We start from the raw sequence: 15,503 nt of genomic DNA, 5'->3' as shown, positions 1-15,503 counted from the left end.
TATTTTAATTGTTTATTGTATATATTATCTCTTCAACTAAAATGTAAGCTTTATGAAGGCAGGGGTTTGTTGTTGGCATTGTTTTGTTCACCTCTGTATCCCCATCACTTACAGGAACATTTGGCACTTAGCCATCAGTAAGCCATCAGTAATTCTTGGTTGAGTGAAGGAATAAATAACAATATTATTATCTACAGTCAACACTTATTAATTTAGTATTTTCATGATTTACTTTGCCAAGTACTTTAAATCTATATTGCCATGTTCTTCAAAAAGGTGTATATATTGTTATAGCTATACTTTATTTTCTTATACTTCCCTTTACTGTACTATGCAGATATTGAATGTTCTCATAAATTGGAAGTGTGTGGCAACCTTACATTGAGCAAATCAATCTGTTGGTGCACTTTTCTAACAGCGTTTGCTCACTTTGTGTCTCTGGGTCACATTTTGGTAATTCTCACCATATTTCAAACTTTTTCATTATGATTATATTTGTTACAGTGATGGAGATCATTGATATTACTATCATAGTTGTCTTAGGACACCAGGAACTGTGCACATAAAAGGCAGCAAATTTATTCTATAAATGTGTGTTTTCTGACTGCTTCACCAGCCAGCCATTCCCCTACCTTTCTGCCTGGTCTTGGGTCTGCCTATAACCTGAGACACAACATTGAAATCAGGCCAGTTAATAACCTCACAATGGCCTCTCTCCATTCAAATGAAAGAAAGAGTCACACCTCTCTCACTTTACAACAAAAGCTAGAAATTATTGAGCTTAGTGAAGAAGGTATGTTAAAAGCTGAAGTGCTAAAACTAGACCTCTGGCCTCAAACAGTTACCCAAGGTTCTCCGCCATCAAAAATATTACAACTTGCTGAAGGCTAAGATGATGGTTCACATTATTTAGCAATAAAGTCTTTTTTTAATTAAGATGTGTACATTGTTCTTTTAGACCTAACGCACACTTCATATACTACAGTACAGTATAAACCAAATTTTTACATCCCTAGAAAATCAAACAATTATGTGACTTAATTTTAATTATGATATTTGCTTTATTCTGGCGGTCTGAACTAAACCCACAGTATCTCTGAGGTATGCCTGTATGTCTATTTACTGGAAAAAATAAAAAACTCAAGCACAGAGAAGTGTTATTTGTCCAAAGTCACATCACTTTTAAATGATTATCTCATTGTGTTATAAGGAGACGTTTCTGTTATTGCAATATTTATCAACTCAAAGATTCTCATGATTTCACTTTTTAATATTTCATAAGTTGGACTGTGCCTCACAATCAAAAATGTGTCAGAGTTTAATTGGCACTGACAATCTTTTCTTTCTAAGTGGTACATAGAATAATTGATGTTGGATCTTTCATAAAATACAGTATTTGAAAAACTCCTTCAGGCAGTACTCTTTGCCTCATTTCTGAATCCTTGATTTCCAGGACAAAATGTAATGTAAAACAACCACCAGTAAATGTATATTGAATGAATAAATATGATTAGCACGTTCCACCTCTTTTTATTTTCTGTTTTCTTTATTAGCTTTTATTAAGCCTCTTAGAGAAGGCTTTTCTAACAGAAGGAATAGCATTTTATTCCCAATACAATGCCTATCACACGGTAGTTGATTAATAAATATGGATGAAATAAAATAATCTTTTAATTATCAGAGCTGAGCTCTCTTATAGGCAAGTAATATATGCTACATGACACATTTTTTAAAAATGACTTTAAGCCTGTGTGGAGTTAGGAAATTCACTTAACATCTCGGTACCTGAATCATGTATGTAAGCATGAGCATACTTCCTGGTATATTATATAGTCATGAGAAAAGCCAGCTATGATTTTACATTATTGTTTGCTAATTGTTTATTGCCTACTTACATACTGAACAATTTATTAGGTATTCTGGATTGGACAGTGTCTTCTAAACTGATCTTAAATCATGGTTTCTGGAGAATTAGAAATGGCATTAAAAAAAAAAAAAAAAAAAAAAGCGCCCAGGCCTGGCCAGTTGGCTCAGTGGTAGAGCGTTGGCCTGGCGTGCAGAAGTCCCGGGTTTGATTCCCGGCCAGGGCACACAGGAAAAGCGCCCATCTGCTTCTCCACCCCTCCCCCTCTCCTTCCTCTCTGTCTCTCTCTTCCCCTCCCGCAGCCGAGGCTCCATTGGAGCAAAGATGGCCCGGGCGCTGGGGATGGCTCCTTGGCCTCTGCCCCAGGCACTAGAGTGGCTCTGGTCGCAACAGAGCGACGCCCCGGAGGGGCAGAGCATCACCCCCTGGTGGGCAGAGCGTCGCCCCCTGGTGGGCATGCCGGGTGGATCCCGGTCGGGCACATGCGGGAGTCTGTCTGTCTCTCCCCGTTTCCAGCTTTGGAAAGAAAAAAAAAAAAAAAACAGCCCAAAGAAGATGCCCTTTCTCCCCTCTCATCAGCAGCGGGCAGGCTGCTTGCTTGAGGATCAAGTTCAGTTGCTCAGTATTTCAGGAGACTTAGCATGGTTAAGAGTGCGGGTCTCTGGAAGAGAACCTGGGTTAATTTCTCTGTTATAAACTTTTAACCTTTGAAAAACTACTGAATCTCTTGGTGCTTCCGATTTACCATCTCTAAAGTGAGGAGAGTTAATAGTACCTTCGCACCTGGATTTGGATTTGTTGTCAGAATTAAATGGCCCAGTTACTATAAAGTACTCAGAATAGTCCCTAGTCTGTCATAAGTGGTCGATAAGTAGCGATCAGGTCTGGACCATGGCAACACCAGTAAAAGTATTTGTGAGCAGTGTTTGGAACAAAGTGATTTCCAAATTCATCAAGAGTTTTCACATGTGTTTCTGTCATTAAATTTTACATAAATTTTACATAAATTTTAACTATAGCACACAGTCTTGCCAGCTATGTAAGCTTGAGAAAAATTTTCAATTTGATTTCTTTCCTCTCCAAAATGATGAAAAGTATCTACCCAAATGTTATTAGGAATACTAAATTAAGGCATATGATATATATATATATATATATATATATATATATATATATATATATATGGCATATAATAGCATACATAGTTCCTGGCATTATGGGAGCCAAATATGTCACAGATGATTTTAATAAGATGCCGCCAAATTCTACATTTTAGATTATAAAGTTACATGATGAGACCATTGCAAGTTCATGTTTATTAGAAGAGAGTTTTTCTCTGTTTATAATAAGGACAATATCCTTTGAGAAACTCTGAAAATATAAATGGCTCAAATTACAGAAATGATAGTTTCATATGACGGATAGATAACGTGGTATTTTTACTATCTCAAGAGGCCATAGAGCCTCTTGAGACTAGTAATATTAATGTTTCTTTTTAAAAACTAGGTGTAATCAAATCTGCTGCCCCCAACTGGTAACCATGTGGGTCAGACAGAATTTGTTTCTTCTACCCAGAGTCCTGGCACAAGTAGCCAAAAGTGGCTTGCAGCATTGTGATGGCTTTAGTTTTCTTATTTCCTCTATCAGGCCCTTGGGAAGTTTTCTTTAACAATTGACCTTCGATTTAAATAAATACTTGGAGGATGGGTAGAAAAAAAGGCATCTGTAATCAGCCAAAATATTATATGTTAGAAAAAGTTAACACAAAAGAAAAGTTTCTAAAGGGAAAACGTTGTAAAGGTATATATTTTAGAAAGGAAAGAAAAAAAACAATGAAGGAGAATCCAGAAGAAAGTCCATACACTTTATGAATAGAAGGTAAACATTTATTGTAAAGTTTGCCTTATTTTTTATTCTAAAATTGTTAGTCTGTTTTAAATATTACATTTTTTAGATGTCTGTATTAGTCTGCTAGGCCTGCCCTAATAAAATACCATAGACTAGGTAGCTTTAAACAGCAGAAATTTATTTCTCACAGTTCCAGCAGCTAGAAGTCCAAGGTCAAGGCGCTGGCAGGATTGGATTCCCCTGGGGCCTCTCTCCTGGTGTCCTCCCATGACCTTTACCCTGTGTGCATGGATCCCTGCTAGGAACTCTCTTATGTGGACACAAGTCCTATTGGATTAGGTCTTCACCCTTAGGACCTCTCTGAAATTTTTTTTTTAACATTATTCATTTCAGTGAGAGAGTAAAGGAGAGAGAGAGACAGTAACCTCCATTTGTTCCTGTAAGTGCTCTGACCCAGGATCAAACTGGCAACCTCTGCACTTTGGGATGATGCTCCAACCAGACAAGTTATCTGGACAGGGCTGAAATCTTAATTAGCTTTTTAAAGATCCTATCTCCAACTATAGTCACATGTGGGTCAGGGCTTCAATATATGAATTTGGGGTGAAAACAATTAAGTCCATAAACATTCATCATCCCAAATAATAAATATTTTTCATGCTCAAGGATAGTAATGTCTCATTAGAATTACTTTCTTTCCTTCAGTATCTTTTTAAAGCATTACTGAAGATTATCATGGAATGAAAGAAATAATTCAGAATATCAATTTTTTCTTTTGTTTTGATATCATTTCTTTAATTGTAAATTTCTAAAGTGTACTGTGTAATAATAATTGCTTTGTCTAACCCAGTTTAAAATGTTTTCTGAAAATTTAGCGGGCAGTTCTGTGAGGCCATCCAAGTGGGTTCCTTTCCAATATTAAAACCTCTGATTTCATGTACTAGTCATTTAAAAGCGAAACAGATAAACCAGGATCCAAAGCTATCAAAATTGTAAATCAAAATTTAAAAAGGGATTAAGGGGCATCTTTAGGAATTGCAGTTTAAAATTCCAATGTTTCTAGGCAAGTCCTTTTTGAAATGGTATAATGCCTTGTGCTCTGTGGCTGCGTGACTTTAGTTAGTGATGAAATTAGTTCATCTCTCTGCTTCAGTTCCTCACCTTCCTCTGTCTTCGCCCTGTAAAAGCAGAGAAGGGGTCTTTCAATCTAACACTGCTCCCTAGAGTCTAGTCCAGTGTCTGCCTTGGCCTTAAGGAGCTCCCTATCCAGATGAGCTAAAACACAGAAAATCACTGTTGGAGAAACTGCAGGCTCACTGCAGCACATTCCCAGCTACACTGCCTGAGGCTTCTGTCTCCCGACAAAGAGAGCGAGCGGGAAGACGGGGCATCACCACACCCACTGTGTGCCTTGCAGAGTGCTGCTCCAGGCATCAGGCTAGTGCCCCCCAGAATACCACTTCTGGTGGCTTATTATGAAAAACACAGAATATGGAATCTGGGGTACTGGTTTGCATACTTCATGTACGATTATGATGCATTTACCATTTAAACCTATGCTTTCTCATTTGTAAAATTAGCAATTCATGGTTAACATTTTTTTAAACTTCAGTAAGATAATAAAGGTAAAAAGAAACATTGCAAAATGTAAAGCACTGTAGAAAGATTGGTTATTTTTACTGCTGTGAATTAGTGTACTCCACAAACTCGAATCTGTAGCAGTATTTAAAATGATATTTATTCTTTTCAAGGCAGACTGAAGGAAAAAATAAATAAATCAAAATATAAGAATGAAATAAGCCATGGGCAACATATTTCAGGGGACAGAATAACTAAAATTTTCTTAGGAAATAAGGTTAATTATGAGGAGGAAATGTGAATTAAAGTTTTCTTTAGTTTTATGAATCTGTGTAAGCAAAATGACAAAATAATAAGGAAAATTGCTTAATTCAGGTAAGTTTTTATATGTAAATAGTCACTCAAACATCTTTTCTTCTACACAATAACATTTCTTTGAAAAACTAAGCACATGAGGCACTTAATACTATGAAGTTTCATTACTAGCTATATCATCAGGTGAGATTCAATAACAGTATACACTGAGAAAGTATCACTTCTCCCTTCCTGGAAAATAGAGAAAGACAAACTCTCATGGCATATGATATAGGCTGGAGACCGGCCAAATTGCGTTGCTATGATTCTTCAGTGAATCTAGATCTTTTTTTTTTTATAGGATCTAGCAATAAGACAAGTTCTTTCTGGGGCACTGGTGACAACTTGTATATCACTAGTACTTACTCTGCCAAAAGCTGGCAGTGAACAGAGCCCTTGGGAGTCTTACACAGCAGTGAGTGGAGAGGAAAAGATGGGGATCAAGGACGGCTTTTAAAATTGACTTCTTATTCTGCTTAAACTCAGAAGAAACGGTATGACCCTGCTTGTAGACATCTCTCTGTGGCACAGTTCCAAGGAAATATGTTCTATACTGAGCCTTAATATTATTATGTCTGTATTAAATGAAGTCCTTGCGATGTATTTCACAATAAATTGAGCTTTTTAAAAATCTTTTTTGACAGTGTTATTGCTTCATAAGAGTTCAGTCGATTTAAAAGTAGTTGTTCTAAGATGGAGGCATTTTGGGGAAGAGGGAACTTAGCATCCTCCCTATTGATTTTGTCTCTGAGTTGTCAGGTGGTGTTCTTAATGTAGAGTAAAATACATTTATAAAATAACTCCTCAAGACTATCCTTCTGTAGGGATGCTTAGCTACCCCATTTGCTATTTCTTTCTATTCTTCTTTTTCCTTCTTTTGTGAAATTTTACAACCAGGACCTCCCTTTTTTCTTGACCTATCCCTGATATTCATCTATCTTAGCTGAGAGCTCTTTTATTCTTGATCAGACACAAGGCTAACAGGAAATAATATTGAACAAAATGTATCTGAATGTATAGCCCCAACTTGGTAAATTTGTAAAGGCCCCTTGATGGACTTGGAATCCAAACTAGGCTACAAAAGGAATTTAACCAGGTAGATATATGGACAGGAACACTGAAGCATACGCCAATGCCCTGAGGCAGAAAGATCAGGGTGCAGTTCAAAAACTACTGATAATTTTGTATCGTTTAAGAGTGGGAGTTAAAAGATGAAGAAGTATTATAAATGAGCTGGAGGAATTAACTCATGAAAGGCTTTAGGCACAAAGAAAAGGAGCCCAGGCTTTGTTTAGAGGGCAGACAAAAACCATTTAACACTTTTAATTTAGGGAGTAACTAATTCCAATTTATACCGCAGGAGAATTGTTGACTAGCATAACTTTAGAGAAAAATATAGAACTTCGAATTTTATTATGTGGTACTATTGTTAAATATAAATATATACTGAGGTGTTAGTGTACTCTTTTAAAACCTGAAATTGGTCCTGGCCTGAGCGTCAACCCAACATGTGACTTCCTGGGTTTGATTCAGGTCAGGGCATTTAGGAGAAGCAATCATCTGCTTCTCCACCCCCAACCCCAAACCCACCACCCTGTCCCGCAGCATGGCTTGATTCAAGTGCATTGGCCCTGGGTGCTGAGAATGGCTTCCTGGCACCTCCACCTCACGTGCTAAGGATAGTTCAGTTATGAGCATTGGCCCTAGATGGGCAGAGCATCTGCCCCAGATGGGGGTTGCTTGATGGATCCCAGTCAGAGCACATGCAAGAATCTGTCTATCTCCCCTCCTCTCACTTAAAAAACAAACAAAACTGAAATCTAGATCATTAAATACTGCATAGTGATATATATATATAAACTCTATGCTAAAATATGGATATATTCAAAACTGATAAACATTAAATCACAGCAAACAATAATGTATCATTACTCCTTGTCTATGATTTGTATGATTGAGACTTAGATTGTAAGATCTCACCACCTGTGAGATGGTACAGTTTTATCAAAGCAGAAAAAGGTTCTGAAACAAATCTTTTTGTCCCAGAGCATTATATACTAGTTAAAATTTTAAACTGAACAAATGCATTTATTTAGAAAGCATTCCTAAGCACCTATATAACTCTCAAGAAGAGGAAAAAGATAATTAAAAATCAGAGCTTCTATTTTCAAAATCAAGTTTAGTCTAGTTTAAAAACTTCCTACTCTGGCCATTTGGTTCAGTGGTAGAGCATCAGCCTGACATGTGGATGTCCCAGTTTTGATTCTGTTCAGGACACACAGGAGAAGCTACCATCTGCTTATCCACCCTTCCCCCTCTCCTTTCTCTCTCTCTCTCTGTCTATCTCTCTTCCTCTCCTGCAGCCATGGCTTAATTGGAGCAAGTTGGCACCAGGCACTAAGGATGGCTCCATGGCCTCCCTTCAAGCACTGAAGTAGCTCGGTTGCTGAGCAATGGAGCAACAGCCCCAGATGAGCAGAGCATTGCCCCATAAAGGGCTTGCCAGGTGAATCCTGGTTGAAGAATATGCGGGTGTCTGTCTCTCTGCTTCCCCACTTAAGGAAAAAAAAAAACCTTCCTAAATCTTGATAATGAGGTTATTTAACTAATATAGTTAATTGCTGTGAATATCTCTTTTTACATGATCAAATAAAACCAAGAAGAATAGAAATGTTTTGTTTGAAATAAAACTATAGCTAATTATCAATGAAAAGTTTAGAGTCTCTCTTAAAAAGTAAGTTACTCAAAATGGTCCCTTTCAAGGTACAAATGGGAGATGACATTATTTAAATTAAAGAAGACAAAATAAAATATTGGAGTTAACATTTAACTCTTTCCTAAACTACTCTACCAAATAGTATGAAATCAAACTAAATTTTTGCATTAGCTGGAAAACTTGCACAGACTATGAGCTTCTATCCCAGCAACAGCACCACTGACACATGTCTTTTTAGTCTAATACTTAATATCTAACCAAATAATATTTTTAATTATTTAATACTATTTATATTTAATATTATTTAATATTAATAAATTTCAAGCTGCCTTTAAATGTTCTTAATTGCATATGTATGTTTTGAAACATATTATATACCTTTATAAGCATACAATGTATACTAGAATCATATTTTAACTGTATATAATTTTAAGAATTGAATTACGCTTATTTCAAAATATGTTGCTAAATATTATATTTGAATTGTGTTAAATGCTTAGTGCCACTGATTTATTTTATGAATCCTGAATTTTTATTTTGCAAAAGTAGATATTGAAATACCAGTATTGGCATTTTGCTCCAATATTGCTTTCATCAGCAAAAAGGTCAACTGCTATTTTCACCTATTGATGGTAGGCTGAACAGTAATGGTGATTAGGGAAAGAGAAACATAAAGAAGTGAGGCAGAATCAATAAGTCTTGGCAACTTGGGGGATATGAATGATATATCTGGAAGAAGAAAGGGGGAAATATACTCTGCTTTCCTGTATGAACTTTGAACAAATGTATTTATGAGCATATTATTCACATATACAGAGAACACAAGCAAAAGAAGTGGAGAGCTGAGAATAGGTGGAGGAAATAGAAGAACAAGCAAGGAGACAAATAACGAATAGCATCACTTCAGAAAATGCTACATCTTCAATGACTTAATGATCAGAAACTTCATATCTATTTCCCCCTGGCATCTCTATACTGTATTTGGAAACTTTACATAGACCAAATACACTGTGATGGATGAGGCACCTCTTCTGGGATAGCAGAGTCAAGTTGGTGAAATGTAAAAGAAAGCAGACAGTGAATAAGGAAACTCGATTTCTTTCAGTTCCTTAAATCTGAGCTACTTTGAATCTGGCTGGAGTCAATGACCCTAAAGCATATTGCCAGTAAATGAGGTTAAGAGTCCTACTTTCCAGTCTTACAGTTAGGAATGTGATGTTCGTATGTGTATACTCTTGCATTCCTTTAATGGAAAGATGAATGTATTTTCCCAGAAAGATGAGTCTCTATAGTGATTACTTCCATAGTATGGGTTGGACATTCCTTTGAAAATATTATCGGTTTAATAGCCTGTAATATCTGTTCAAGGAACCTAACCACATTTATGTAGAACCTGAAATACATGTTCCCATTTTAATCTATCTAGAAAGTAATTTATGGACACAACTAATTGGAAACTACTTTCACTTTACATTAAGTGTCAAGTTTGAAAACTTTGATAAGATGGGAAAGTTTCTAAAAACACCAGGGTAGATCATCAAGCCACTCTGATTTGTGTAAAGGTGACTATCATTGCATTTTATTTTTTAGTTCATGAACACTTTAATTTATAATCTTTTTTTCCCTCTCCCTTATTTGCTGCATCTTTAGAAACTCATGTTATACTTAATGTGAAAAGAATATTGTATATGCTTTCTCCCTTTCTATACCAATTTTAAAAATTCTAAGGAGAGGGGAATAAGTTTTAATCCTGTAATTATATAAAAGGCAGAGAGCATTACGAAGCTTATCAAAGCCTGACCAGCGGTGGCACAGTGCATAAAGCGTCAACCTGGGACGCTGAAGTCTCAGCTTTGAAATCTGACATCTAGCTTGAGCGCAGGGTCACCTGCCTGAGCTTTGGATCATCACCATGATCTGAAGGTTGCTGGCTTGAGCCCACAGTGGCTGGATTGAGCAAAGGCTCACTGGCTCAGCCTGAACCTCCAGTCAAGGCATGGATGAGAAGCAATCAGTGAACAATAAAAGTGCCACAACTATGAGTTACTTCTTCTCATCTCTCTCTTTTCACACACACACACACACACACACACACACACACACACGCACACACACACGCACATACACACACATAGGCTACTGAGGAGTGGGATTGTGTTGTAATTTGTTTTCTGTGATTTGGGTTGAGAAGAACCGTAAAAAAGCCTTTGTTTAGATTGGTCACTGACTGTCTTGATACTTAAACTCCATTTTGATACCTTAGTGTTGGCTTATTATCTCCATGTTTAAGACTCTGAACTGTCTAATGAAAAACGGTGTCTAAAGTATTAGGACATTTTGAGGTCTTACTATGAACAAGCGATGTAGGAATTTTCTCTTGAATTTTATTCCAGAAATTTCTACTACAGGACCTCTTGGCATGGGAAGCACCACCACCAGTACCACCCTTCGGACCACGACTTGGAGCGCAGGCAGGAGTACCACCCCGTCGGTATCAGGAAGAAGAAACCGGAGTACCAGCACCCCGTCTCCAGCTGTTGAGGTGCCTGATGACGTCACCACGCACCTTCCATCGGCATCATCCCAAATCCCAGCCCAGGAGGAGAGCTGTGAGGCTGTGGAAGCCCGAGAAATCATGTGGTTTAAGACCCGTCAAGGACAGATGGCTAAGCAGCCTTGCCCCGCAGGAACTATAGGTAAGTCTGTCTTACAAAGAGCTAAAGAGTTAAAGGTATGTCGTTACTTTGGCTTGCTTTTCTAATATTTTTTTCTCCGGTTTTTTGTGTGTTTTCTTTGGTTTGTTTGTTTTCTTTTCCTCCTCCACATTTAATTAAATTCTGAATTTAGCTGAATGACGATTTAAAGCCATGTATTTTCTGAGTTTGCAAATGCATTCTGGGAGAGAATTTGATGGGAATACGTTGAGATCAGTACTTTCCACCCATGGTGTGTGGTCTCTGGGTAGAGTTACACTTCGGCTATTGATGGCCACACTACTCCAGAGACACAGTTCTGTGGAGCAGCCAGAAAGAAACCCCTGGGACCCTGGGGTCCAGTGCTCGTGTTTGTCACCAGCCTCAGGTGTTGATTGCAGAAAGTGAGATTGAGCACTTCTATTTAGAAGACAATCATTGAAACCACCTAAATTTTAACAAAAGGGAAATTTCACTATTCTTTTCACCAGTCATTATAGCTGTCCTATAATAATCAAAGGGTCTTAATATTGTCAGAGATCAGGCAGGTAAGAGACAAAGTCACACTCACTCAGCATGACAACTCTTTAGTGAAAGAGAGAGCAACCCTGCAGTTTCTCTAAGAGATACTTAAGAACTAAATGGCTCTGTGCCTCTCCTTTGTTACTGATATGATACATAGTAACCTCAAATGGTAACCATATTATTACATACAATTTATGAAGCAGAAGTAGTTTGATTTTGGTTTTTTGTTTGTTTGTTTGTTTGTTTTAGGGAGAGAGAGACAGAGAGAGGGACAGACAGGCAGGAAGGGAGAGAGATGAGAAGCATCAATTCTTTGTTGTAACACCTTAGTTGTTCATTGATTGCTTTCTCATATGTGCCTTGACCTGCGGTGGGGAAGCGATAGCCAAGCCAGTGACCCCTTGCTCAAGCCAGTGACCTTAGACTCAAGCTAGCGACTTTTGGGTTCAAGCCAGCAATTATGGGGTCATGTCTATGTTTCAACACTCAAGCCAGTGACTCCATGCTCAAGCTGGTGAACCTGCGCTCAAGCCAGTGACCTTGAGGTTTCAAACCTGGGTCCTCTGCATCCCAGGCCCATGCTCCATCCACTGCTCCGCCCCCTGTTCATACTAGTTTGATTTTTTTATTGTTACATACATTGATATTCGAGAAACTCTCTTTAATACAATCAATAAAATTTGCATTATTCCATGAAATATGTAAATAAAACATTTACATGATAGATGTCACTAGAGTAGCATCCTTAGTACCTGTTTCTTTGAGTGTTATTGATTTGGTTACTTTAAGGAAGCAGGTTTTTCTTAGAAAAGTGCCAATGTGGATATGTCATTCTGAATTCCATGATATATGAACTGATGAGAAGGCCAGAGGTGTATTAGTTTTTACAAAAGTGCATGTTTAATTTATTTTTCAGCAAAGTGTTTAAAACCATTGAGAAGTCCATCTTTCATTTATGCAAGGGGACAGCATTTAGTCCTAAGGTTTTCAGTGGTAATGGAATCAGAACACAGTTTGCAGCCTCTCAGCATTGTCCCTTAGCTCTGGCCCTCAGTTGCTTCCTCACTGATATTTATTACAACCCCCTGACTTCTGACATATGTTGTGAAGGTTAGTGAAATACTTTATTGGCAACCACTTTGCAAGCTCAGAAGTCAGTCTTTATTATTCTATGAAAGTAAGGAAGATATTTAAAGGAAGCCTTCCAAAGCCCTCCCACATGACTGTCCATAAACTGTAGTCTTATTTTTTCCCTTCCGTCTGTCCCTTCTGCTATGCGGCTGTTCAGGTCCACACAATCTCCCTCTGGAATTCACTGCGATAGCTGCTTCACAACCTCCACATCGCTCCCTCGGTTCAGCCTCCGTGAGACACCTGACATACCACAGTTATATTTCTAAAACCTGAATCAGCTCATTTTTCTCATCTGCTTAATAATCTTCATTGATTTTCCAGCACCCACACAAGACAGACAAGGAAGTTTATGATCTGGCTTTGCCTCCTTCCCAACTCCATTAAACAACTCCCCTAGCCAGTAGATCTTAGTTCAAAACACTGGAAGTTGCCCAAAGAGCATATTTTTTCCTCCACCGTGAATGCCCTTTCCCCCATTGTTTTCCTGAGAAACCTGCAGACTGATGGCTGTAAGATGCAGTTGCTCCCTCGCCTCTGAAAACGCAGGCGATACGCCCCATGGAAACAGGCGCCACATCCATCTCACTCATGACATTATTCCCCGTACCTGGCAGAGTTGCCAACAAGTACTTTAAAAATATTCAGTGTTGTTGTTTGTCTTACAACATTTCTCCATGGCCAGTGGCTTGCCAGTTACTAGACATAGCATTATAATAGACATGGTCTCAGTTTAATGTTGTCATTTTTACCTTTGCTCACATTGAAGCATAGCATGGAGATAAAGCCCTTGTAAGAACACGGTTTGAATATCTAAAACAGACCTCTTTTTCTCATTATTTTAGGAGTATCAACTTACCTGTGTCTGGCTCCTGATGGAATTTGGGATCCCCAAGGACCAGATCTTAGCAACTGTTCTTCTCCTTGGGTCAACCATATAACACAGAAGGTAAATTATGTGACTGACAAGGATGGTTTGTCAAACCTAGTTCCTTTGTTGTTAATTATCACTGCTGCAAACAAAATAGTCAAGGTTTTGTGGGGGGTTTTTTTAATGTGGAAAAATTCTCCCCTCTTTAACTTAAGATTAAATGGCAACCTCTGATAGGCTATGAGCTAATTCTGGAATTTGTTGTTATTAAAAGGAAAATTTGTGAACTTCTTCTAAGCCAGGCAGTATTACTCATAATCATTTTAGTATTTATAAAATTTCTGTGGTATTGTGAACTAGAGATATAAAAGTCCAAGAAATATTATAAATCAAACAAGCAAAAGCTTCTAGCCTACATACATATAGATTTTCCTGTGGAAATAATAATTGCAGTAAAAAAAGTCTACCTTTGGATCTCAAGCCATTTGATAAATGTTCTGTAACCTAATCATTTATCTGTGTTAAAAGTATACACGTGTGACAGAATTTTGCAGACTCAAATTTGCAGGGCTTATTTGGTTGCAATATGTTGAACATTTTTATTATTAATGCACTGTGGGGCTTTGAATTGATTTCATTACAAACAGAGACCAGATGTGCATTTATGCCAGAAGGGCTATGGGATGAATCCTTATTATAGCAATTTGTGTGGATTTATGCACTCCCAAAGTGAAGAGTCCTTCTATGGCACATTAGCTATGCTAAGGAATTCAGAAAGAGACTTTTTCTGAGAAATATTACAAATGATGGCCTTACTGAAAGCGTGTCTGTGCCATTTGCTCTTTTCTGTATTTACTTTTAACTAGGCTGATCCTCAATAATATACTGTATAATAATACATAAATATCTGACCAGTAGATCATTTAGCAGATGAGCCGTAACTATCTATTTATCCTAAATCATGGAAGAACAGTGGCTATATTGACTCTAGTTACCTTCTTACATATGCATTTCCATACTTGTTGCTATTCATAATGATGCTTCTCCAATTTCAGCACTGTTCCTGCCATAGTTTTTATGTCCTTTGATTTTATTACAATGTAGCTTCAGACCGGAGGGCAAATAACTCTTGCTGGATGTGATCAGATTAACAGATTAGTAGCCTATCTCCTACATTAGTGTCTTTTAAAAAATACTCACTATGTAGTACTTAGCCAAGGGTTAATATTAATTCAGTAATAATTCACCTAGTGAGCTGAGTGGTTTTTACGACAATTCCTGAACATGGTTGGACTATTTCATTGCAGAAATTACTGGGTGACTTTAATGACGCTTAATTCTTTTCTTTCCTCTGCAGACCTGCTAATCTTATGACAAAAGAGCTAATTCCTTGCAAAGACCAGACAGCTGTTGTTGCCCATTTGATTTATGGATGAGTGCTTTTGTTTTGTAACAAATATGTTCCATTCTTTCAGAGCATTTCTGTTTAATCCTATAGAGTCTACAAAATCATGCTGTATTATAATTTTATCAAGGTTATAGAATTTAGGCAATTAAAATTTATAATAATGTCTTAGATTGATTACTTATAACTCTATAAAATTCAAAAGTACAACAGGAGGCTTTGAAGCACAACAGATTGGCTTATGTACCTAACCCAAGGTCAGCGTTGGAGCTGGTGTTTTAGCTGGGTATGCCTTTATTAAGACATCATGCTTAGCCACCACACTAGCTAAATGGGAATAGATTATGATTGCCTTTCTATCACATACTCACTGATCTAGTCTCTCTTCACTTCTTTCCACCCCTGTCTCTGCTGTGTCCCTCATAACTCCAAATATTTATGCCACTCATTGAATAAAAGTGGCATTTGCATAAGTTTCTTTACCACGGAACTCCAATACTTTAAAATTTTAACATTGC

The 15,503-nt window shown here is 37.5% G+C and overlaps 1 protein-coding gene across 5 annotated transcripts in view; it reads left to right on the top strand.

The window, feature by feature from the left end:
* The window catches only part of ADGRL3 (adhesion G protein-coupled receptor L3), an 870,179-nt gene that overhangs the window by 694,482 nt on the left and 160,194 nt on the right, over positions 1-15,503 (top strand). For 3 of the 5 annotated variants that reach the window (XM_066233207.1, XM_066233204.1, XM_066233203.1), the window contains exons 9-10: positions 10,754-11,056; positions 13,555-13,658. In XM_066233207.1, coding sequence (XP_066089304.1) covers positions 10,754-11,056; positions 13,555-13,658 — 407 coding nt within the window. The remainder of the gene's footprint in view (positions 1-10,753; positions 11,057-13,554; positions 13,659-15,503) is intronic. The other 2 variants (XM_066233208.1, XM_066233205.1) reach the window with 1 other exon arrangement.

This window comes from Saccopteryx bilineata, chromosome 5 (assembly GCF_036850765.1).
Source record: "Saccopteryx bilineata isolate mSacBil1 chromosome 5, mSacBil1_pri_phased_curated, whole genome shotgun sequence".
NCBI classification, from domain to species: domain Eukaryota; kingdom Metazoa; phylum Chordata; class Mammalia; order Chiroptera; family Emballonuridae; genus Saccopteryx; species Saccopteryx bilineata.
Note: the sequence above shows the minus strand (reverse complement) of the source record. Positions and strands in the feature narration are given on the sequence as shown.